The sequence below is a fragment of the Pavona decussata genome, unplaced genomic scaffold (assembly GCF_977016875.1).
Source record: "Pavona decussata unplaced genomic scaffold, jaPavDecu1.1 SCAFFOLD_48, whole genome shotgun sequence".
Classification (NCBI taxonomy): Eukaryota; Metazoa; Cnidaria; class Anthozoa; order Scleractinia; family Agariciidae; genus Pavona; species Pavona decussata.
The window spans coordinates 1,946,087-1,972,500 of NW_028145470.1; the positions used below are offsets into that span (position 1 = coordinate 1,946,087).

General features: G+C 39.1%; 3 protein-coding genes across 4 annotated transcripts in view; 1 reads left to right on the forward strand and 2 right to left on the reverse strand.

Moving 5' to 3' along the window:
- Positions 1–1,258: 1,258 nt before the first annotated feature.
- Positions 1,259–3,462, forward strand: LOC146481723 (uncharacterized). Its single transcript, XM_085107569.1, has 2 exons — positions 1,259–1,480; positions 2,356–3,462. Exons 1-2 carry the CDS (start codon positions 1,259–1,261, stop codon positions 3,460–3,462), a joined length of 1,329 nt encoding a protein of 442 aa, XP_084963695.1.
- LOC146481724 (uncharacterized) lies at positions 3,399–7,194 on the reverse strand. The gene is made up of 3 exons (XM_085107571.1): positions 7,163–7,194; positions 6,520–6,704; positions 3,399–5,826 (listed from the first exon to the last, which is right to left on the reverse strand). The coding sequence occupies exons 1-3, from the start codon at positions 7,192–7,194 to the stop codon at positions 4,691–4,693; spliced, it is 1,353 nt and encodes a 450-aa protein (XP_084963697.1). The 3' UTR covers positions 3,399–4,690.
- A 3,766-nt stretch (positions 7,195–10,960) lies between these two features.
- Positions 10,961–26,414, reverse strand: part of LOC146481725 (uncharacterized) — a 33,916-nt gene continuing 18,462 nt past the window's right edge. Inside the window, exon 16 of one of the 2 annotated variants that reach the window (XM_085107842.1) lies at positions 10,961–11,202. In XM_085107842.1, coding sequence (XP_084963968.1) covers positions 11,082–11,202 — 121 coding nt within the window. In that variant the 3' untranslated portion in view covers positions 10,961–11,081. Of the gene's footprint in view, positions 11,203–25,097; positions 25,455–26,414 lie in introns of those variants that run through there. The other variant, XM_085107841.1, reaches the window with a different exon arrangement.

Sequence of the window (26,414 nt, forward strand, 5' to 3'; positions counted from 1 at the left end):
AGTCCTCGTAGAATAAAGGATTAATTTTCACATGTGTTTTCAAAGTTTTCGCAAAATACGCGTGAAAATTAATCCTTAAATTTTTCTCGGCCTCATGCGATTACAGTATACAGGAGAGAAGCAATGCGTTTGTATTCTTTTTAATTTCAAGTTTCCGGTGCCGTAAACTATGTTTTTGACGAGCGTTTGGTTCTTCAAAAGGGAAAATACACGTCTTACATTGAATTAGTTTCAGATGCAAGCAAGGTCTGATTTTTCCAGATGCTACTCGAAATTATACAGCGGCATAAACATATCAACGCCAGGGACTGTTTCTTTGTACGAATGTTTGGTTTGTTGATAACTAAGGGTAAATTAGCCACCGTAAAGAGATTTGAGGGCCGACTTTTCGAGCGTTAGCCCTTCGTCAGAGCGAATCCACCGTTCTTCACCGGCGATCTTAACAGGTTTCTTCAATTTTTGAGTCAGCCAGCAAACAACTTCACGATTTACCAAAGTTGAGTTACTTGCACGGCATTAACATCAATGAAAAAATCACATGCTGCTTAGAGCTTTTCTGTTTCAGCAACGACCTAAGTCCAAAGAATGAGCTCATTTCAAGAAAACGACTGACCTTTCTAAAAGTACGAAAATAATTTTCGCCTTCTCAAACGTAGGTCAACAAATTGTATTCGGCATTGTTGTTGTCAAATCAGTTAAACTCAGATTAAAACCTCTTTGACGTAGTATACATACCTTCTCGATTCCTTTGCCTTCCTTCTGTGTTCTTCAAACAACTGAAAGAACTTTCCGTCTCAACTTTTTAGCGAACTTTTTTCCCTTTACCAAAACATGTTTTTGAAGCGAGTGTTTGCTTTGCGACTGAAAACTTTTTTCTTTGTGACGCAACAAAGAGAAAAACGCGTGCGCAAAAGTCAGCCAATCAGAATCGTTCAGTAACTTCTTACGTCATAGGGGCTCGTGCGAAGTTGTTGACTTTTCAGCGAAAAACCACATAAACAAGATTCCAGTTCATGTACAAAATTTCATTCACACGACAAATTAAAGTCCCTGAACACGATTTGTAAAATACAACCTGATGTGTGTGCTGTAAGAAGTTGACAAACATGTTTTCAAACCGTTGCGGCAAAAACGAAATTGTCCATGGGGCAGGCAAATTCGCATTTGGTACCGGTGTAAACATTTGCGAACATAAAAAAGTCAGTGAATGTCAGTTAATTCGCCGATGTCACGCGCGGCCATATTGGGAATTTCCAACATGAAATCGAGGCGATGCGTGTCTGGTGTACTTGTCGGGATTGTAGTGATGGCGGTCGCGATGGCGACCGTTTCTGTTGTGTCTGAGTTTTGGCACAAAAACCTCGACCAAATACCAGTTATCACTGGCTCGTTTATAGAAAAATTTGCACAGGAGAACCTTCCTATAAAGGCCACGTTGTCAAGAGGGTACAAGTTTTATCATGAAGGTTTTATTCATGATGTACAAGGTTTGTGGTTTCTCAATAAAAATGTGTTCGATAAGCAGTTGTGTTGGTGTTTTGATTGTAGTAAGCTTAAGCTTAAGTGGTTTTTCTGTCATTTTTCGTGGAGTCCGGCTTCGTCTAGTTCCATCGATAATTGGTAGCCGTGTTTTAGCGTTTTTTCTTTTACATGTCACACGCAGTGAGAAACCCCTCAAGGACAGTTGGTTGTGCCGTGCGTTGCCGTTGTTTTAGAAGCATGAAGAAAAACGAGGAGCCACACTTAATCACTGTTGTCTTTTCTAATCAAAACGATGTCGGAATAGACAGTTTCAATTGCAGCTGTGCCGCTGGGAAAGGCTTGTGTCAACATACAATTGGCTTACTGTATGCGTTAAATCATTACCAACTTCTTGGTTTGAAAAGTGTTCCGCCGATTATTTCGAAAACATCATTGCCTCAGGCATGTGTCAAACAGCTTTTCTTTTCTTTTTTGGGGAAAATAGAATTTTTAAAGTGGAATTAAATTGTGTATGGGTCTGGGAGTGAATTTAACTGGCTTTACATGCATAAACAAAACGGGACACGATTTATGAAAGCTGATGAAAAGCCACTCGTGAACGTAAAAGTTAATTTACGATCGTGAATTTAACTGGCTTTATATTTACGTGCGTACGTATACGTATAAAATAAAACGAGTCGAGAGGCAATGCGTGTATGAGAAGCCACACGTGGGTAAACGTAAAAATTGAACTTTGTTTAATTCGTAAAATTTATGCGGAAGTGTTAAAAATTACTAATTTTTGATTTAGGTAAAGAACTGACACGTGGTGAATAAAGTTTAAGTTTTACGAGCCTACAATTGTGTTTATAAACGATTGATTTTATTTCTTAGACATGGCATATTCCAAAAAGAATTGATGGAATCAAACCAAGGCCAATGTCCGAAGTGACAATTGAGAAGCCCCCATGTAAGCCCCCTACAGTCGATACTGGTATAAAGAAAAAACAAAAAATATCCGGTGTTGCCCCAAAGGTGTACACGCCCTTCAAACAGCCCCTTGCAGACTTGGATGTGCCTCGAGATTTGAAACCCCTGATTAAGGACACAACTCCTGAACCAGGGTTTTTAAGAATATGGCCAGACAGTGACGAGGATACCCCGCTAGTAGACAGCAGGTTTGGGATGGTCCCCGGAGGCTGTGTGTTGTCGTACCAGCACTCACTCTCTGCTTCTGACAACTCTCGTGTGAGTCATTCTGGGATGACTGAAGCACCAAATTTCAACTTCCCGCACTTGACATATCCACCCATAGTTCTGGATGAACAACAACAACTCCACTTCGATAGCCTTCGGGTTACCGAAGAACAGTCCCAGGACTATGAGCGTCAAACAAGGGAGCAGTCTTTCAGTAAAGACTGGTACAGATTAAGAAACTACCGTCTGACTGCGTCAAATTTCAAAAGTGTATGCTCCAGGAGAAAAAACTTTGAAGCCCTTGCTGATCGATTGCTGAGAGGATCAAAAATCCAGACCGCTGCTATGAAATATGGAATAGAACACGAGGACGAGGTGGCCCAATTTTACGCCGAACATTTCAATCGCGATGTTTTCAAAGTTGGTTTTGTGATCAATCCCAGTGTGCCCCATCTCGGTTGCAGCCCAGATAGGAGGGTGTACGACCCTTCTGAAAGTTCTCCCTGGGGTCTCTTTGAAATCAAGTGCTCTATGAAAGACGAGCGGAAAGATGTGCCATACCTCCAACAAGATCTAACAACAGGAGAATACTCTCTTAAGAAAAGCCACCTATATTACTATCAAGTGATTGGCTGCTTGGGGATTTCTGGTAGTGGGTGGTCAGAGTTCTTTGTGCAATGCCAAAAAGAATACCATTATGAACGAATCTACAAAGATGACAACTTATTTTCAAACATCTGTGACGATTTACATCAATTTTATTTCAATTATTTTCTACCAGCATCAGTAGCCTCAGGAAATTAATTAAGATTGAATTCAGGGGCGTAGTTAGGGGATGGTCCTCAAATACCCCTCCCCCCTCACCCACTGGCCATCATGAAGTACCGTAGTAGTGTCCAAGATGTTGCCATTTGGGCAGTAGAGTGGAGAATTCTGGACATAATGTTTGAAATTTTCCAATGATGGGTGGGGGCATGACCAACATTGCACCTAGACAGCAGCCAGCACCCCTTCCCTCTCTCAATCAAAAATCCTGTCTACGCCCCTAGAATTACTATGTAAAAATTATTCTTCAAAGGTGCTAGGTATCTGGCTTGAACATTCAGTCTCCACCGAAATTTTTGGTCACTGAACAGTATTCTATGTTCAGTTGACAACACTGGAAAAATCAATGTTTCACTTTAAACCGTTTTGTTACCGTACACACATTTGCTTACTTCCCGGGGAAAAGGTTTTTGGTAGTCCTTCCCCCGGTTTCTTCTGGTGCAGGCATACTTTGCATACATTCTTATGGAGTATTATTTCTTGTAAATAGACATTTAGTTATAATATTCTTGTAAATAGCGCTTTAGTGTTAATAGTTTCAATGTGTTTTTGTCGCATGAAATAAGCCCGTTGATCATGATAAGGGCGCATGTTAATAATTGTTTTATGTCATGTTATTTTTGGCGGGGGACCACTGTGTTGACTGTGCAGTCATTGTTGTTTATTTTATTTTATTACCCATTTAGCATGCAGGGGTATCATGGGGTCACCATCCCCACTCATTGTTGCTCATTGTTGTTGTTGAGCTTCAAATCGATGTGGTTCCCTGAACCCCCTCCCCTTATTATAAGTACTATTAAATATTATTTTACTATTACATACATTACATTATATTACATCACATCACATCATATCACATGATATTATATATTATAAGCTGAATAGTGTTTTCAGTCTAGGCTATAATTGTTACCCTAACAAGGGTGGCTTAGGGGTTGCTGGCACTTGCCAAAGGTGCCACCCCAGACTCTGGTGGGCAGATGCGTCCATATTCCCACAGTAGGCTGAAACATAAGCTTGCCCTACCCCAGTGCTTATTACCCTCAATTAAATTTTAACATATATTTATACTAAAAATCAGTAGTTATGAGTGGAACCTAAAGATTTATTTAAGACTCTGGTTAGGGCGGGAACGTCCAACTTCCCGTAGTAGGGAGCATTAAGCTTTGCCTACCCCATGCCCTCACAAGCTAGTATTCAATATTAATTATGATTTTTCATAAAATAGTGGCCCCTGAAAATTAGTTATGAGACATGCCACTGTCCACAATTGATTGACACTTCCAGCCATGCTGAGAGGAATGATGCCATCAAAGAAATGAAATTCTTTGACACGTCGTATGGCTCGCTCGACATGCACTCTCAAATTGTGGATGCGCTTGCTCTTTGTCAGATCTTCCTTTGTAAACTGACCCTTGCTGCTAAGGAATGCAGGTATTGCTAACTCACACCCAATGGGGGTTAGGAGGTCCTTGATTGTGAATCCCTTATCAGCAAGAATCTGATCACCAGGTTCAAGTAATACCAAAAGGCCAGACTGCTTCACAAGTTCCTTATCGGAGATCGATCCAGCAAACAGTCCACTCACATGAATTACCTTGCCAGAGGGGGAGATGACAACATTCCCTTTGTATGTGGTGTGGCTCTTGTAAGAAGAGTAGAATTCAGTGTTCAGCATTAAACTGGAAGGTGCTTCTGTTTTAATCTCTGACGCGTCGATGATCCCGCGACATCTTGGATAGAGCTTTTTGAAGCACTCAGGCATGTGTTTTTGAATTTTTTTTCTTGAAGGCCAAATTGGCATAGTGCCAAACACAAAATATAAAAAATTTGACCATGAAATAAAAACACGACTGACTGTTGCAACTGAAATGCCAAATTTGTCTGCAAGGTCCTGGTTAAATGATCCCAGTCGCAATTTATGTAAAAATAAATAGAATTGGTGAAACAAGCTTAACTTGCAGTTCTTCATCGCATCCCTAAGTTGATCCACTTCCTCAACCCCCTTATGTTTTAAACGCTGCATTTGGGACCATGAGAACATTTTTTCAGCAGTTGGTTGAATAACATAAAATGTGGCACTTAGAACATCATATGAGGGGAATCCTGTGTAAAATTTTGTTATTTCATCTGGTTTGGACTGGAGGTCCACAAAAGAATGCACTGCCTGTAAATGATTTAGCTTTGTTTCCAGCTCATGGATTCTGTTTTGAGCAGCTAAGAGCATGTCCTCAGTAGATGGTGTCTGGACTTGATCTTCACTGGTAATATAGTCATGGTTGTTAATAGTTGGTGTGCAGGTTTCTGGAACTTCACTTTCCTGTTCACAAACATTTTCTACAACTGAATAAAAATAATTCGGGCGTTAATAAGATCCACACATACTTTTTTATACCTTTAATTATTATAATAACACAAACAACAATTTGCATGAAATTGTGCTCTAATAGCAACATTATTATGTACAACTTTTTAATTATAAGCCAGAATTAAACAAAAGAACAAAAAGGCTATAGATTGTATAATAGAATACCTTCCAGACGCAGTCACTTATTCATTTACATGTTATTGCATCTTATTGAATAGCTTTTGTTTTTGTACGCCTCGTTCAAACTCAGACATGTAATTAGCGACCGAGTAGTCTAAAATCTAATATTTTATCTGTGTATTTTCCGATCGATTCGCAGATGAGAATATTTTAACATCAAAAAATAGCTGCTCGCTAGGCCGCTCCGGATTAGCTCTTGTAGTACTGGTACACAATTACAAGGCAGAAACAAACGACTATCCACTAATTAAACGACAGTCTAATTTGAAAACGAAAACTATCAAAACAACGACCTCCGGGCCGGGCCGCGCCGATGAATCGCGCCAACTTTTATCAAATTATGTTTACATTTTACGCAATGCAGTTTCTCGGAATTGCCTTTCTTTGTCGGAATTTACCTTTTTTTATATCTCTATATTCTAAAGTGAATTCCGGACTACAAAAATTGTAAAATAGAAAATGTGTTTAGTACGAAAACAAGCAAATACCTGTGTGCGGCAAATTCGTTCGCTGAATCCTGCTTGTTGTTCTGCATGTCGGCCTTTTCTTAGGTGATTTGGTCCATTTAAATATACAAGGAACTGCTCCCTGGGCAACCACAGTTTTCCTTGTTAATGTTTTTTTTAAGTCTTGTGGCTGGAAGTGCTCGGAGCACACCTTTGTGCGGCTATCTCTAAAACAGGGAACGGGGAATGGAGGAATGGGGAATGGGGAACGGGGAACGGGGAATCTCTAAAAGGGGGAAACTCTAAAATAGGGAATCTCTAAAAGGGGGAATCTCTAAAATAGGGAATCTCTAAAATAGGGAATCTCTAAAAGGGGGAATCTCTAAAATAGGGAATCTCAAAAAGGGGGAATCTGTTAAATCTCTAAAGCTTTTTTACAACCACTGTTTCGGCAGGCTTTTTTGTTGTCTGATACTGGGTAATAAACACCGCGCCAACTGAGCCTTGACCAATTACTTCCTGGCTCGTAATCTCGTCCCAGCTAAATTTTGGGAGCCCATCAAACGCTTCAAGCTTTTTTCTTTTGCTGGCAAACGCCAATGGAAACTTGAGATTGTAATCCATGTTGACCTGAAGCCACCGACTTGAAAAAAGGTCGACCGAAGGTCGGGATGACATGTCTTACCTTAACACGTTCTTGCAGCCATTCCCCGCCATTTGGTACTACTTTAAGAGAATTTGTCTTTTTGGTATAAAAAAGCAGACGCTATTAAACCTTATATTCTCATTACTAGTCGTGTTAATTACGCCATGAAACGTGACCAGCCAGACACAATGAAAACATATTTAGCATTTGCAATTTGGGTGGCTTCCGGCCCACGTCAGACATGTCTTTATCCCAGGGAGATAAGCATGTCTGGTACCTGAGTGATAACATCATAGATAAGGTGAATTTTTTCCTTGACCAGTGAAACCTTTTTTTTTCTTGAAAAACATTGAGGGCGTTTGTTGCAACTTTCGAAAGGCATAAAAGGAAATTGGTTAACTTAGTTTTGGACATAAGAAAGGGGCGGCTTTTTTATTAGACATCGTTGTAAGGCCATTAGGGCTGATGGATCAATCGCAACACAAAAACCGCGAATTTCACAATTGGCATTTTTGAACTGATCACTAGATAAGCTTTATGCAGGCGTAAAGACATCTGTCTGGTCCAGTCAATGATGGTCGACCCGTGTGACAGATGCCAGGCCCGGTTCCAGTTCCAGTCATTTTGAGTCTACGGCTTATTCAGAGATTCAATTGCGCTTTCATCTTTACCGTTTTGCAGTAAGATGCTGTAGAAAATTCGATTTCTCTTGCTGCATGTGGCCCTTTGGTATCGATTGGCATAAATTTTTTAGACCACCCCTACCGAAGATATTGCGGCAAGCGACGACGACAATTTATTTTTATCTTATATATCTAGTAATTATAACAACAACTGTCAATAATATTATTGGTTGTCGGCAAATGCTGTAAATGTCTCTTAGGAAAAACTTTACTTCTAAAACGTTCATAGATTTATCCAGTTTGTTGATAGATTCTCCCGTTTAGAGATTCCCCTTTTTTGAAATTCCCCCCTTTAGAGATTCCCCCTTTTAGAGATTCCCTATTTTAGAGATTCCCACTTTTAGTGATTCCCTATTTTAGAGATTCGTTCTTTTAGAGATTCCCTATTTTAGAGATTCCCCCTTTTAGAGATTCCCTATTTTAGAGATTCCCACTTTTAGAGATTCCCTATTTTAGAGATTCGTCCTTTTAGAGATTCCCTATTTTAGAGATTCCCCCTTTTAGAGATTCCCTATTTTAGAGATTCCCCCTTTTAGAGATTCCCCCTTTTAGAGATTCCCTATTTTAGAGATTCCCCCTTTTAGAGATTCCCTATTTTAGAGATTCCCCCTTTTAGAGATTCCTTATTTTAGAGATTCCCCCTTTTAGAGATTCCCTATTTTAGAGATTCCCCGTTCCCCGTTCCCCATTCCCTATTCCTCCATTCCCCGTTCCCTGTTTTAGAGATAGCCCCTTTGTGCTGTCTGATATCTGAAACAACAAGTTGTTGTTGTACTGACAGCAAATAGTCAGCAGCACGAAAATGACAAATGTGACAACGACGTTTAATTTACAACTTGTAAACATCAAGCAAGTCAAAACGTTTGTAAATTCAAACTGGCAATAATGTATGTAATCATGATAAAAATAACATTTTGCACTTTTTATCTTCCCAACGGCACATGCAGCTTAACAGCCGCGGTCGGCCGCCGGCGGGAAAAAGTGGACAAGCTTGTGCATGATGTGAAATAATGCGAACAAAAAACATCGGCTCACCTTGAAGAATTTGCCCACATCTCGGCGAATTTTTATGACCCAATCTTTCTTGGCCTTTTTAATTGCTGGAAACCTATGAAAAGTTATCCCTCGTCTTCGTGACTCTGCGGACCTTTTGTTGTGACACAAAGGTACGCAACATCTGTCTTTGTTCGGCATGTTACGACGAGGAGTTGGGGTGGCAACAGTTGCTGTAAACAACAGCACGCATCGCCTCGATTTCATGCTAAGATGGCCGTCGCGTGACATCGGCGAATGAAAGCAGTCGGTGAATGACCATCGCGCAACTTCAGTATGTAAAAATAATTTTTGAGGCTTTCTTTTCGCAACTACCATGTTGACGTTCTATGTTCATTCACTCGTTACTCCTTTCATCAGCAGTTTTGATATATGTATTTCACTGATATATTCCACTTCTGGGCTGAATTGCTCGAAGCATGGTTAGTGCTAACCATTGGTTAAGAGGTATTAAAACCTATAGGTTGTCATGGTGTTTAACCCGGGTTAGCGCTAACCATGCCTCGAGCAACTGGGCCCAGTTTGGTGAGTATGCGTTTAGCATCTGAAGTTTTTGAAGCTTAGTCATTTGCCAAGTGTTTTAGTTAAAGAACGTCTGAAGTCTACAGACTGAAGGCGCCTTATTAAAGACCAGTAGGGAGCTTTAGGTTCTCTACAGACGAGGCAAAGATCCATAACGTTTTACTTGTCGATGACAAAAAGTTATCGATGACAAAATATCTTGTGTGTGAATCAAGTTTTCGACAAAAAATTGTGAAAAATAAAGTCGACAACAAAGGAATTTTCTTTTTCAAATTAAAAGGAAAACTACTTAAGTTGTCGATATAAACAAACGCGGCAGTTTAGTTATCGACAACTCGCTTTCCCCCGTCTGTAGTAAGTCATTGATTACTAGGGTATTTTTGCAGCGACGTAAACATTTTTTTTATTTTCTGCACGAATCCATCAAAACATACAGGTTATCGACAACTAAACTTTTTGTATGTGAAAACGCATTTACCAACACCAATGGTTGTCGATGAAGTTAAGTTTTCGATTGAAAATAGTTGTCGATAACAACTTGCCTCGTCTGTGGAGGCCCTTAGCAACGACGACGGTGACGGCAGTTAAATAGTCACTATTAAAATGAATTCGCCTTCTTTTTAACTCGTCACTATTATTATAACTCGCTTTAAATGCCAAATGTAGGTGAAATTTTCTGGGCCCAGTTGTTCAAAGCCCGATTAAGCTAATCCTGGTTTAACGTGAACTTTGATTCTAATTTAATTATTGATCGGTAAAGATTCTTCCAAAAGATTTTTGCCCCTCAGTTTTGACTTAGAGTTTTCTTTACCTTTAGCTTGAAATAGGGTTTAAACCACTTTTAAAGAGCAAGATGAAAACCTCGATTAACTTTTAATCGTAGATTAGCGTTAATCGGCTTTCGAACAACTCGGCCCTGGAGTTGAATTCTTGGAGACCGTACCCAAGTTTAAAACGTCCCATCAGTGACGGCAAAGAAAAATAAAGATTCTTCCAAAAGATTTTTGCCCCTCAGTTTTCACCTAGACTTTTCTTTACCTTTAGCTCGAAATTAGCCTTAAAAACCATTTTTAACGAGCGAGATGAAAGCCTCGATTTATTAGCGTTAATCGCCTTTCGAACAACCCGGCCCTGTATAGTTAGCCTATTGCTTATTTGACATTCTCGTTCCCGTCAACCCACTGACCGAGTGACAAAAACCCCACATCGCGATAACTCGTTCAATGCGCATGCGCGCAATGAGGTTTGAATCTCATTGTTATTTTTTGCTGCTGGAGAGAAGGGTGGCTACGAATAAAGACGCCATCTTTTGAGGTTGAGGAAGGGGGGTGCAGGCAGAGACCACCATCTATTTTGTGGTTTGGTGGGTCCTGTTCGAGTATAGTAGTTTTGACCACTTGCCTTATTAAAGTATTTCCTGTGGCTTTCATTTTATCTACAAAAAGAATTGCAACGCCAGTTGTAAGGTTAAGTGAATTTTATTCTGTTTGTCAAGCTCTCGTACAATAAACCTGAGTTTAGAAATAAAAGAAAATCTCTATCAATAATTCCGAAGAAAAATCATGAAAAAATTAACGGCCTCTTTGGCTAAGAAATGCCTTTCTGCTGGTCTTCGGCATAAATTATAGCAATGGGAGGGAGAAACCTGACTTCCGATCTAAAAGACTTGACGACGTTCTTTCGGTTTGGAGTTGGTTCACTCAGGGTCTTTCGAATCTGCTCATCCGGTCTTTTGTAGTATCCATAAAGCGATGGAAAAAAGTTTGAAGGATTTTGACTGATTTTTTATCCAGTAACCCTTGACTTAAGCTCCTCAGAATGCTAAAACGAAAGAGAATAAGTAATAATTTATAAAGAGTTAAGGGGTTTTCAGTTGAGTGCCTTAAAAAGCAAAGTAACTTCTCCGGCTAAACAGAACCGACGTAAACAGCGCAATGAACCAATCAGAACTCGAAGCAGATGCATGTAACCGGCGTCAAGCGCGGGAAAACACGTGCGAGCGAGGCACGAATGGCTTAATTTCATTGGTTGACAAAATCTCGCGAGTTTTGTTAACCAATCATAGAGCGTAGTAAAGCAAAACTAAAGCAAACGCGCAATTACATTCGACACTTAATTGAAAATCGGTCTAATTAGAAAAAGATGCCATACATTTTAGAATTATTGTTTCTTAATCATCCACAAAAAACGTGGGTTAACTTCAGTTTTCTAGTTGGATTCCAATAGCCCCTGCTAAGATCTGCTTTTCACGCATAGTAATAAACTGAGCTAAAATATCCATGTGGAAGCTCGCCTTACCGACACCAGCTTATGACGGAAAGTTCTGTTTGTCCGGACGAAACTCTCATATATTTTCTTTTACATTAGCCCGCTTATTTCGGACACCAGTTAATACGGACAATGGACACTTTTCCGGTGACCGAGTGACACGCTCTCATACAAAGTTAACCTCGGTGTACAGACACTTTAAAAATATATGCGCACTGTATAATTTGTCTAATATTCAGACCATCTGGCTGAACTACAAATTCAGAAAATGTCAGTGTAGCCGGCCTGGTCATACTATTTCAAGGATTACGTTGTCAGTCACGTTTGAAGCACTGAGAAAATTAATGCTAGCTAGTGCGAGACTATTTGAATGAGCTTTAGTCTTTCTATCGATAAAACATGTTGTCCGTGACGTTTATTTTGAGATGCCGCTTAGGACGGTGCCAACTTTTGTTACTGCGAATACGTTCTGCGCATCTCGAGATACTAGGGTTTCCTATGCAGAGAAAGCAGAACTTAGCAAGTACTCTTGGTATCCCAAGAGAAAATTGGGGGTAACCATGCATTTTTCAGAGATAATTAAGCTTTAATTTAGGAAAAACTTAACTGCCATACATTGCTTTATAACAACCCAAGCTTCAAGGCGAACTTTCACTAGGAAAATGTCTTAGGCTTACAGATCGAAGGCATGGATGCAAATAAGCTTCCTGTAGCCAATCACAGAAGGGTAACGTAAGCTTTAATTTATGTTGAGCAGGTGGTTGTCTAGTCCGTATAAAAATGGGTGATATCTAGTTTAGTGCATGACTGAGTCTAAAGGAAAGTGAACTGACTTTGTGTAAGTCTTATAGAGGATTAAGAAGAGCCACTGTAAACAGTAAAATCATTCTGTTGAAGAGAACCAGCTTATTCCTCGTAATAGGTTCTTTTAACATTACTGACCCTCATAACATCCTATTGTTTTCTCTCGCCATTAAATCAACGATTTCAGTGGCCTCCACTTTGCTTTTTTTTACGCGAACAGTGAAGTTAACATACTTGTCTAGCAGTGGTGTTTTAGGCCTAAACCTCTATCATTACACCATTCAGTCATTGTCAACACTTGGTAATTACAAGGTGTTACAACTTTACCAGGGTGCTAACTGGCATGGATTTCATGATTATAAGCTGCACTCTAACCAGAAAACGTGTTTTTTAAATGTAGGCCCGACTAACTGTACTGTAAATACAATATTCCCCTACGCTTACTAAATACTAAAAAATTAATCTCGCCGCTAAAAATGATCCTGCTTGTCATTAGTTAAGTTAATTTCAAATACAATCCGATCGATCCTAGACACATTTTAAACACCTTTCTGAACACGAAACTCCTTTTGTGATAAGCTTTAATATTGGCAATCCAGTCGCGAGTTCCTGGGTCGAGTTAAGACAGAGACACAGACACCGACAGGGCTGAATAACATCTGCGCATGTGCGGCTTGTCATGGCTTCCTTGATGGATTTCCTGGCCGCAAATTTGTAATTAAAATTATCGTGGCAAACACGTCAAGAGATCCAGTCGCGAGTTCCTGGGTCAAGTTAAGACAGAGACTTATTTATAAGCTCATCACGCGCGGGGCAGGCATTTGGTGATGAAGGCCACCACATGTCGGTTGCAGAATTGTACAACAAACAATTGAATTGTGCTGCGATTTTTGTTGTCCACGTTACCATCTTTCTTCACTTTGTTATCCGGCATCAAACTTTGCCTATTGTTATGGTTGACTTTTTGGAAGACAATAGGGCCTTTGTTTCTCATTGTAAGCGACTCTTCAATTGTGTGCCGTTCGCCCTTCAATCGGAACCTGAATCGGCAAATTGTCGGTGATGACATTTTATAACCTAATGTGGGTCTAGTGGTGGAAAATGTCAAGTGGGACAACAAACAACGTGGGGCGGGTGAGTAGCCGTATTGTCTCACCGTCGTGCAGTGTACTAATTGTAAGCGCGATGTTTTTTTTGTTTTTTTTCGCAGTTACGTTTTTTTTTTTGTCGACTGACTGATTGCGTCATTTAAATTACCGTCAGGACATCGAGAAATGTAAAATAACTCATTTAAGCACAATTCGTGCTTTAGCCTGCGAGCAAGCTCGTTGGGAAGAGGGGCCGTGAGAGCGTGCTCGCAGGTTATTCGTGCTTTTGATCGAGGTTTCGCTCCATAGCCGGTAAGAACACACGCGTGTATCACGGTGTATCGATCGAAGACGGTAAAGAGCGTGATATGAAGTCGCACGCCCAATGCTCACGCTCGATTTTATTTTACAAAACTTGGTGTCTTGTTTTTGTAGCTGATCATTTAATTCTTTCTGACTGAAAAAAGATAGTAATTTAGATCACCAGAATAGAACTCGCTTGTATTTGTTGAAAAACGTATTTTATGAACCGTTTTCGTCGCGAAAACACATTTAACGGATCGATTGTTGTTGGAAATTACATATTTTGCCTAAACTTGCCTAATTTTTTTTAAACAATTTTTATTTGCAAACATGACATGAGATTTACAATGCTGAGCACTATTAACATTACTTACAATACACAGAGTACTAACCACAATAACTATATCTCCATTTAACAATACTATACTTACAAAACTAAAAGTGCTTACAAAGTCCACACTACTTACAGAAATAACGCTATGTCTTTCAGTTAGTCAACACTTTTTCTTATTTTTACTAACAAAACATTACTTTACATCAAATACAATTTTTACAAATTTTACACTGACTCCGTACAAAATGATCAAGCTAGAAAGCAACTGCTAAAGATTCTTACTAAATTGAAAGGAAAAAAATATATTTATATAAAGCAATTTTTAAGGAAGAAGAACTGCCCATCTAAGTCTAAAATTTGACAAACACTTATTAGCGACAGCAATCTGTTGTAGAGTCTGAATTTTATCGGAAAGTCGTAAAAGGAAGCTCTGAAAGCTCAGTACACCCCGGCCTTTGCTTGTACAGAAGATGTGGCATTTTGCTATGAGTATTGAGTAGTTTAAAGCCTGCCAATATGAAGATTTTTCAAAAAAGCCGCTAAGTATATTACTTTGATTTAAAGAAAGCTTATCAAGGGTCTTTTGTAGCCACCAGTCTTGAAATGTATTCCAGAAGGAGTGCACTTCGGTGCAGAGGACGAACAAGTGGTATAAGGTTTATCTCTCATTTTTGCACAGAGGACAGATTTCACTTTCGGCTATTCCATCGCCGTGTAAGCTAAATTGGGTGGGTAGTATGTTGTGTATAATTTTATTCTGAAACATCACTAGTTTGACCTCTTTTGTAATTTTAAACGGTAACTGGTATACTTTGTCAAGTGTTTTTTCGGTAAAGCCATGTCTCAAAATTTTATTCTAGGAGGTTGGTGGTTCAAATGCATCTGTTAAGATTGACGAGTACTAGAGCCAGTGGACAAGTTTGTCACGGAGTTTTCTTCAGCGTTGGTGTGATTCTGCGGAGTTATGGTTTTTTTCCACAAAGATGGAATGGCATCTAACAAACCATAAAATGTTGTAAAGGGCACCTGTAGGTTATACAAAGTCTTAAACTCAGAGTAGCTACAGAGATTTCTGTGTCTGTTTAAAATAAATCACATACGTAGACGATGTTGTGGGAAAACCATCTTTTGTAGAAAACCGGTTTCTTATCAATTAAAACATTGCGATTGTTCCAAAGAATTTCATTTTTAAAGTCTGCTTCATTTTTCGTCGACTTTTTGAAGTCATGCCAATACAACAGAATTGAACGGTAGAAAGGGGAAAGGTTTTCCAGCGAGAGCATCTTAGGATCGTAATTGCATCTGGTTAATAAAAAGTGGTTACCATGTTGTTGGACCATAACATCAGGAATAATTTTCCAAGAGGAGGGTACCTCGTTTTAGATTCTTTTAATCCACGCAATTTTCAAAGCTTTCTCCATGATTGCGAAGTCGCATATTTTTAACCCGCCTTTCCTTCTTTCTCCTATGATTGTGCTTCTTTTAACTGTTCGCGGGCTTGCCGTCCCAAATGAAATTAAAAGTGATCTTATTTATTTGTTCTACGTATTGCTTGGGGACATTCAAAACAGAAGCGTTATATATCAGTTTTGACAGCCCTAGTGTTTTAACTATGTTAATTTTTCCATAGAGCGTTAGTTTTCTTCTTTTCCAGGTGTTTAAAGTTTGTTCCAATTCTCGTACTTTAGCACCAAAATTTAGCTCCTCCGCAAGTGTACGATTGTGCGAGAAAAGGATTCCGAGAGAGAGTATTGGCTCCTTTGGGCACTTAAAACCAAAGAGGGCGTGTCTTTGTTATGTTTCCATCGCCCAAGCCACATTGCTTCATTTTTAGTGGTGTTTATTTCCAATCCAGAAAGGAGGCTAGAATTTTGAAGGAGGTCTAACAGTTGGCCAGAATCTCGATCACGGACGAAAACAGTGGTATCATCAGCATATTGTGTAACTTTTATTTCATGATTGTTTACCAGAACTTCTTTGATGGACGGATTGTTTTTTAAAGCTCTTTCAAAACGTTCGATTTCTAGAACAAAAAGGACCCCTGATAAAGGACATCCTTGTCGTACACCGCGTTGAAGAGGAAACAACGTGGAAGCGTGGCCGTTGTTTAATACACAGCTAGACACATCATTGTAAAAAATGTTGATCCAGTTTAGGATATCAGGTCCAAAATTGAAAACGTTTATGGCGGCTTTGAGGTAAGGCCATTCAATCGAGTCAAAAGCTTTTTTAAAATCTAGAAATCCCTTTTTTTCCTGTTAGCCGAACATTTTCACCAATGTAACGGCCCTTCACGCAACCAGTTTGATCGGGGTTTATAATGCTTGGAAGAACCTTTTCAAGTCTTTTAGCGGTGGCTTTAGTGACGATTTTATAATCAACATTTAGGAGCGATATAGGCCGCAAGTTCTCTAACATAGTTTTGTCTTTAAAATTTTTGGGGGATAAGTGAGATAATACCTCTTTTTTGGGATATAGACAGCTTTCGAGATTGGAACGCAAAATTAAAACTTTCCGTCATTTCTTTATTGATTTCGGGCTAGAAGAAGCGATAAAATTCAGCAGGAAATCCTAATACCGGGAGTTTTTCCGACTTTAAAATCCTTAAGAGCGTTATAGCATTCTTCAGAGGTGATTTGACCTTCACAGGATAGCCTTTCATCTTCGTTTAAAGGAGTAATGTTTTCTGGATTAAAGAAGAAGGAATTTTTTAACTTTTCAGTGTCTATGTTCCAGTTGGTTTTGTAAAGAGATTCATAGAAGCATTTTTCTTTATCTAGAATGTTAAATTGATCTTCTGTGTACACGTTTTCAGCAATTTTTAATCTTGTTATTGCCTTATTGGTGTAATTTCGTTTTTCGAGGGAATAGAAGTATTTTGTATTGCGCTCACCATCCTCGTGCCATCTCACTTTACTTCTGAGGATCGCACCTTTTGTCCTATATGTCATAATTTTTTTCAGACGAGATTTTTCTATTTGCAATTCATGTATGATGTTTTTGTTGTGTGAGTTTTCCTCAGCTTTGCCTAATTTGCTGCATGTTTTTCAACAACACCAGTTGGCAAACCGTTAGCAATCAAAGTTGGCTTTATCGCACCTTTTTTTGCTTGAGAGATTTTATTGTTGTCATTGATATATAGTGACGCGCATTTTCTCTCGTGCGCGTGTATATCTCTGTGAAGATTGTGTTACCTTAAGGCGATGAATAATTGAAAGACTGAGAATTAAATACACACTAGAGTATGAAAATTTTTTTTCACTGATCTGTTGAAGCTTTGTGCGTAGTCGCCTCGAATATGATTTTTTTAAAGTTTTGCAGCACGTGCATTTACATTGAAGTGAAATTTGGATAAGTTAATTGTTTGTTGACGATTTATGAGACAAAACCTGAAGAACAATGAAGCCATAACGCGCGAATTTCGACACCGCTTAAAGCAACCAGGCTAAATAACTCCGTGTTTTGTTTGAATTGTATGTAGAAGATTGCTTTTGAGTTAGTTTTTACTTAAACGCAAACTTATCTATAAAAGTATTTTGCAAGCGGGCGCGAGGAAAACGATTTATGTCAACGCCTCCTGCGAAATCCGTCTGACGTTTATTTCAAAATGGACGACGATATCGTTTATCTCCACCCGAATGTTTTTGGTATATGGCCTATATCTCTCATAGAGCTTGGGGTACCTGTGGAGCCACTGAAATCTTGATTTTCAGTGCAGCTCAAGAACAAGGGAAAAAGAAAACGCGAGGACTACGAGAGGCACAGCTTTTCTTATAAACAAACGCGGGCATTTTACGCATGGATTTAAGAATTTGCCGCCAATTCGATTTGACCGTGATCATGATTGATGACAGGTTTAACTCGGTTATTTCAGCAAGCATAAACACTGAACAAAAGTACCAAGGTTTAGTCAGTAACTAATTACCTCGGTAAATGCCCAAGTGTAAACACAATTCACCGTTTTTCAGTTTACTGTTTAACTTGTTTATTCCGTCTTCATGACAACTGAACCGACGCGAGAAAAATGCATTGTTAAAGTACAAAATCCAAATCCAAGAGCACGTGTGTTCTAAAACCTGAGAAAACCCCTTTTCCAAATATGATCATAAAATCCGAACACGTAATGCAAACTAGGAAGTTTACGATACTTTTGTGAACAAGAAATTCCTTTTGGGATGAGCTTTACATGTAATATTGCCATCGTTAATGGATTTCTTGGCCGCAAATTTAATTAAAATTATCGTGACACGACAAGAGACATTCCTGGGTCGAGTTAAGCTCATCAAGGGGCAAGGCAAACAACACCTGTGACTAAATGAATTGTGCTGCAATTTTTGTTGTCCACGGTACCATAATCCCACACTTTGTTATCGCGACGATGAACCGCTCCAACGTTTATCAATTTATTGCCCTCGTTTTAGTAGTGTGTTGTTTCCAAGCGCTCGTTATCTACCACTTCTTATGCCCTTCAGGCGTCGTTGTTCCCGCATTGAAAAGTCCTTCTCCTCAGAATAATCTACGAAGTATCGAACCGGCCAAACGCCCAAGCACCGATAACAAAACTGGCAAAGTTCATGCGTGTATATTTACCGGACGGTGGATATACCTTCGAATTCTGTTGCCTTACCTCTACAGGGAACTTCGACAAAACGATGGTGTGGTCGACAGAGTCATATTCGCTATGATAGGATACACCGAAGAAGACCAATCGAAGTTGAAAAACTTCGTGGCGGCTGCGAACAGTATTTTAAAAGACGATGCCTTTCAGTTTCTGTATTTAAAAGAAGATCCAAGTCCACCACACGTTCCAGGTGCTATGCATTTGTATCCATTCTACAGAAAGTTTTACTATACTGTCTTTCAACGCCTCCTACGAAATCCCTCTGATGTTTATTTCAAAATGGACGACGATATCGTTTATCTCCACCCGAATGTTTTTGGTAGCATGATAAACAATAAGAATACTAGCGAATGCTTCTTGCACTACGGCAACATCGTGACCAACTGGAGATGCAACTGGCTTCATCAGAAGATTGGCGTTTATGACAACGAGGTGAATCCAAAGGGATTGAAGATCGACTTTGATCCAGCCGCCGAATGCGGGGTGAGAAGTGCAGAATGTACGGAAATGATACTTCGTTCTTTTATACACCATTATCATAAAAAGCAGTTAGATAGATACCTGTTTCGTGGAAGGGATCAGACTACGAAAGGACAACGCTTCAGTATTAACTTTTTTCTCATTGATGCTGGCATCATGGATTTTCAACGAATGATGGAGGCTGGACCGATCGAGGGCGATGAAATTTGGTGGTCAATGCAATATGCAGGATCAGCTCCACAAACAAGTTGTATTGTCGGCGAGGGTTTGGTGGTACACTTCTCTTACGCAATAACTGTAAAACAGATCTTGGAGTTGGGTTTGTTAAAAGAGTTTGAAAATATTGTTCGCATAGAACTTGGTCAGACTTTGCCTGAAACACTGTGGAACGCGACTGCCTTCTCTTGAATTTTGTTCGTTTTCAACTTTGTTGAGATCAAGATCTCACGGCAAGAAAACCCTCATTCAACAGTGATTTTGCCAAACGGATAATTCTAGGAAAATGTAGTATTGGTCTTCAGTTTTCCGATTTTGGGAAATGTTGTGTGAATTAGTCGTTTTTCATTTGTGAACGCTAGCAAAATGTAAAGTGTATCACATGTTTTCCATCACGCGGAAAACCGTTTTGTATTCAGAACCGTTTTCTTGGCATTGTCTCGCCTGAGTGAAAGCGGCGTTTATCGTAGATTTTCTAGCTGTATCTGTTTTTTATCGATCTGTAATCGTGTTATTTTCAAATGGTAGAAAGCTTCGCAGTGCAGGTGAATCAAAATTATTGATGCCTAACATTTGGTTTAATTGTTGTTAGTTTGCTCATGAATTAAACTTGCATTTTCTCTTAATTACATGTATAAGCAGTCAAGTTTTCTCGTTTTGTCTTTTTTGTACGCTAAGAAACAGGTGAATTGTTTGTTTGTTTTGCTTTAAGGTTGAGTGGTTTTACTCCAAGCTGGGATCGACTGACTGTTTTACGAAACGTCTCGATAGTTTTACAGCGGTTACCAATAACACGCGACCTACGGCATTCAAAAGAGTCGGATAAATTTGCGTTTTGGTGGACGTCAATCAAAGAAAAGCCGTTGAAATTATTTTCAATTCTGACAAGATTCCAAGGTTACCCTGCAAGAAACTAAGAATTTTACCTCCCTAAGAGAAGGTAAACTTTTTTTAAATTGATTCTCCAGCCAGATCAAGCGCAAATAAAAGGTAATTTGGAATTAAAAATTTTGATTTTCACTGCACGTGATAATTTGCTCATTTGCACGCATCGCTGATTAATTGACTGTTAGGTGTAGCGATTTTAAATGTTTCATAAAAAAATACGGCTTCGTCTAAACAATGCGCATTTTTTTAGATAACCTGTCTTGGAAATCAACTTTCATAAAGTTTACCATCCGTCAGCGGATAAAACTGCCAATTTCTTGGTTCTGTTGTCTTGAAATGTTCTCAGTATTCAAAACAATTTCAACGGCTTTTCTTTCTTTGACGTCCACCAAAACGCAGCCTTCGAAGGCGATAGGTCGCGTGTTATTGGTAACCGCTGTAAGAACATTTTGCCCTCTATGTTTTAAACACGTAATCGCAATGAGTCCTCGTAGAATAAAGGATTAATTTTCACTTGTGTTTTCAAAGTTTTCGCAAAATACGCGTGAAAATTAATCATTAAATTTTACTCGGCCTCATGCGATTACAGTATACAGAAGGAGAGAAGCAAGGCGTTTGTATTCTTTTTAATTTCAAGTTTCCGGTGCCGTAAACTATGTATTTGACGAGTGTTTGGTGCTGCAAATGGGAAGATACACGTCTTACATTGAATTAGTTTCAGATGCAAGCAAGGTCTGATTTTTCCAGATGCTACTCAAAATTGTACAGCGGCATAAAAATATCAACGCCAGGGACTGTTTCTTTTTACGAATGTTTTGTTTGCTGATAACTGAAGGTAAATTAGCCACCGTAAAGAGATTTGAGGGCCGACTTTTCGAGCGTTAGCCCTTCGTCAGAGCGAATCCACCGTTCTTCACCGCCGATCTTAACAGGTTTCTTCCACGATTTACCAAAAGTTGAGTTACTTGCACGGCATTACAGTCGAACCAGGCCCTAGACTCTATTAATGGATCGATTATTTGAAAATTGAACCCATTAGTCGTTTCAAAGAATGCATTCATTTATTCATTGTTAACGCGGATCAATGATCAAAATAAAATTCGCAGAACATAGATCCGCGCTAACAGTAAAAACAATAGCCTGTAAAATTCAAACTACAGTACATTTGAAACAGCTCGTTCGTTCAAACTGTTCCTGCATGTTGTTGACACATTCATATAATTCGTTATGCAAATTTGGTCATGGCAAGAGCACAAAGTCAAGCGCTTGCAAATGAGTCGGGCTGAAAAATTCCAATTTATCTTTCATGTATAGCATTACCTACCTTGTAGCATGAAAAAGTTTGGTATATATTATTATTTCACCAGACTGTCCATTATACGTCGACGAATAGCGCAACACATGTGCTGCCATTGTCGAAGGTCAACTGAAATGAACATCTTTCACTGTGAGTTCGCATACTTTTCGCTAAATTAATTTGCATATACCTCAAAAAGAGAACCGTTTGTTACAATAAAACGCTTCCAGTCCTTTTTCATTTTTGTTTTTGAATAACTAACGGAAAAAACGCAAGTGTACAAACGTAAAATGTTCATTTAGTGATCATTAGTGAGTTTAAATTTACGCGACAGGACCCACCATGCCCGGTTTAAAATGGCGAATTTTCTTTCTGACAGTACGCGTTGACTGCTGTAAATCACGAGAAATCTGTTTTTTGGAAAATCCACTGTTATATAAATCAAGAATTGCCGCTCTGAATATATTGAGAGGGGTTTTTCCGCTGGCTTTCTGGTTTTCTGGTTTCATGCATTATTTGTACCCTGGTTCGTATAATCCAATCAGAAATCTAATTTTGATTTGAATACTTGAAACGACTAACGGGTTCAATTTTCAAATAATAGATTCATTAATAGAATCTAGAGGGGTACGCTTGACCTGGTTCGACTGTAACATTAATGAAAAAAATCACATGCTGCTTAGAGCCTTTATCTGTTTCAGCAACGAACTAAGTCCAAAGAATGAGTTTCAGCAACGAACTAAGTCCAAAGAATGAGCTCATTTCAAGAGAACGACTGACCTTTCTAAAAGTACGAAAATAATTTTCGCCTTCTCAAACGTAGGTCAACAAATTGTATTCGGCATTGTTGTTGTCAAATCAGTTAAACTCAGATTAAAACCTCTTTGACGTAGTATACATACCTTCTCGATTCCTTTGCCTTCCTTCTGTGTTCTTCAAACAACTGAAAGAACTTTCCGTCTCAACTTTTTAGCGAACTTTTTACCCTTTACCAAAACACGTTTTTGAAGCGAGTGTTTGCTTTGCGACTGAAAACTTTTTTCTTTGTGACGCAACAAAGAGAAAAACGCGTGCGCAAAAGTCAGCCAATCAGAATCGTTCAGTAACTTCATACGTCATAGGGGCTTGTGCGAAGTTGTTGACTTTTCAGCGCAAAACCACATCAACAAGATTCCAGTTCATGTACAAAATTTCATTCACACGACAAATTTAAGTCCCTGAACACGATTTGTAAAATACAACCTGATGTGTGTGCTGTAATAAGTTGACAAACATGTTTTCAAACCGTTGCGGCAAAAACGAAATTGTCCATGGGGCAGGCAAATTCGCATTTGGTACCGGTGTAAACATTTGCGAACATAAAAAAGTCAGTGAATGTCAGTTAATGAAAGCAGTCGGTGAATGACCATCGCGCAACTTCAGTATGTAAAAATAATTTTTGAGGCTTTCTTTTCGCAACTACCATGTTGACGTTCTATGTTCATTCATTTGTTACTCCTTTCATCGGCAGTTTTAATATATGTATTTCACTGATATATTCCACTTCTGGGCCGAGTTGCTCGAAGCATGGTTAGCGCTAACCATTGGTTAAGAGGTATTAAAACCTTTTGGTTGTCATGGTGTTTAACCCGGGTTAGTGCTAACCATGCTTCGAGGAACTGGGCCCTTTGGTAAGTATGCGTTTAGCATCTGGAGTTTTTGAAGCTTAGTCATTTGCCAAGTGTTTTAGTTAAAGAACGTCTGAGGTCTACAGACTGAAGGCGCCTTATTAAAGACCAGTAGGGAGCGTTAGGTTCTCTACAGACGAGGCAAAGATCCATAACGTTTTACTTGTCGATACAGAAAGTTATCGATGACAAAATATGTTGCGTGCGAATTAAGTTTTCGACTAAAAATTGTGAAAAATAAAGTCGTCGACAACAAAGTAATTTTCCTTTTCAAATTAAAAGGAAAACTACTTTAGTTGTCGATAACAAACGCAGCAGTTTTGTTATCGACAACTCGCTTTCTCCCGTCTGTAGTAAGTCATCGATTGCTAGTCTATGATTTTTGCAGCAACGTAAACATTTTTTTTTTATTTTCTGCACGAATCCCTCAAAACATACAGGTTATCGACAACTAAACTTTCCGTATGTGAAAACGCATATACGAACACTAATAGTTGTCGATGAAGTTAAGTTTTCGATTGAAAATAGTCGTCGATAACAACTTGCCTCATCTGTGGAGGCCCTTAGCAACGACGACGGTGACGGCAGTAAAATTGTCACTATTAAAATGAACTCGCCTTCTTTGTTTAAACTCGTTGCGATTATTTCAACTCGCTTTAAATGCCAAATGTAGGAGAGTTGAATTCTTGGAGACCGCACCCAAGTTTAAAACGCCCCATCAAGCAAAGAAATGTATCAAAAAGTGTAATGCACGTGCAAATTTGTTTTTTAGGGCCCAGTTGTTCAAGGTCGATTAAGCTAATCCTGGATTAACGTAAACTTTGATTCGAGTTTAATTACTATCAATAAAGATTCTTCCAAAAGATTTTTGCCCCTCAGTTTTTGCCTACACTTTTCTTTACCTTTAGCTCGAAATTAGCCTTAAAAACCATTTTTAACGAGCGCGATGAAAGCCTCGATTAACTTCTAATCGTAGATTAGCGTTAATCAGCTTTCGAAAAACCGGGCCCTGTATATTTAACCTATTGCGTTTTTGACATTCTCGTTGCCGTCAACCCACTGACCGAGTGACCAAAACCACTGCACGAAAAGACGCCTTTGCGCAACATCAAATGAGTGGTCAAAGACTGTCAAAGGCCACATTTGATTTGAATCACAGGTGACAAAGGCCGCATTTGATTCACGCGCGTCAAAGGTGGAGTCAAATTTGATTCGAATCAAAGATACTTGTAAAGATATCACATATTTGATCCACCTTTGATGCACGTCATAGGCGGAGTCAAAGTTGTTTGATTTCAATTTGACACGCGTCAAAGGTAGGGTCAAAGTTGTTAATACATTTGAACTCACTTTTGATTCGAGTCAAAGGTATATGCAAAGGCGTCACATATTTGACTTATTTTTGATGCGCATCAAATATGTTGTCAAAAATGTTATTATATTTGACCTCATTTTTGATACGAATAAAAAAAACAAATCCAATTTTTCGTGCAGTGAACCCCACATCGCGATAACTCGGATAATGCGCATGCGCATGCGCGCATTCACTGCTGGATGGAGAGGGGTGGCTATGCAATAAAGACACCATATTTTGTGATTGAGGAAGGGGACTGCAGGCAGAGACCACCATTTATTTTGTGGTTTGGTGTGTCCTGTGCGAGTATAGTAGTTTTGATCACTTCCCTTATTAAAGTATTTCCTGTGGCTTTCATTTTATCTACAAAAAGAATTGCAACGCCAGTTGTAAAGTTGAGGGAATTTTATTCTGCTTGTCAAGCTCCCGTACAATAAACATGAGTTTAGAAATAAAAGAAAATCTCTATCAATAATTCCGAAGAAAAATCATGAAAAAATTAACGGCGTTTTTGGCTAAGAATTGTCTTTCTGCTGGTCTTCGGGATAAATTGTAGCAATGGGAGGGAGAAACCTGACTTTTGATCTAAAAGACTTGACGACCTTCTTCCGCTTTGGAGTCGGTTCACTCAGGGTCTTTCGAATCTGCTCATCTGGTCTTTTGTAGTATCCATAAAGCGATGGAAAAAAGTTTGAAGGAGGGAGACTCACTGATTTTTTATCCAGTAACCCTTGACTTAAGGTCCTCAGAATGCTAAAACGAAAGAGAATAAGTAATAATTTATACAGAGTTAAGTGGTTTTCAATTGAGTGCCTTAAAAGCAAAGTAACTTCTCCGGCTAAACAGAACCGACGTAAACAGCGCAATGAACCAATCAGAACTCGAAGCAGATGCATGTTACCGGCGCCAAGCGCGGGAAAACACGTGCGAGCGAGGCACGATTGGTTTAATTTCATTGGTTGACAAAGTCTCGCGAGTTTTGTTAACCAATCACAGAGCGTAGTGAAGCAAAACTAAAGCAAACGCGAAATTACTTCCGACACTTAATTGAAAACCGCTCTAATTAGAAAAAGATGCTATACTTTTTAGAATTGTTGTTTTTAATTATCCACAAAAAACGTGGGATTAACTTCAGTTTTCTATTTGGATTCCAATAGCCCTTGCTAAGATCTGCTTTTCACGCATAGTAATAAACTGAGCTAAAATATCCCTGTGGAAGCTCGCTTTACCGACACCAGCTTATTACAGAAAGTTGCGTTTGTCCCGACGAAAATCTCATATATTACATTAGCCCGCTTCTTTCGGACACCAGTTTAATAATACGGACAACGGACACTTTTCTGTGACCGATCCGAGTGACACGCTCTCATACAAAGTTATATATAACTTTGTATGAGAGTATACCGGGGTTTCCTATGCGGAGAAAGCAGAACTTAGCAAGTGCTCTCGGTATCCCAATAGGAAATTGGAGGTAACCATGCATTTTTCAGAGATAATTAAGCTTCAATTTAGCTGCCATACATTGCTTTATATTTTGGCGCTTTTTAGAAACATTGTTGCTTAATTATCTCTGAAAAATTCGCGGTTATCCCCAATTTTCTTTTTGGATTCCAAAAGCCCTTGTTAAGATCTGCTTTTCCCGCATAGTCATAAACCGCACAAAAATACCTCTGTATTAGCAGGCACCGTACTTAATACGGACACTTTTGCGTG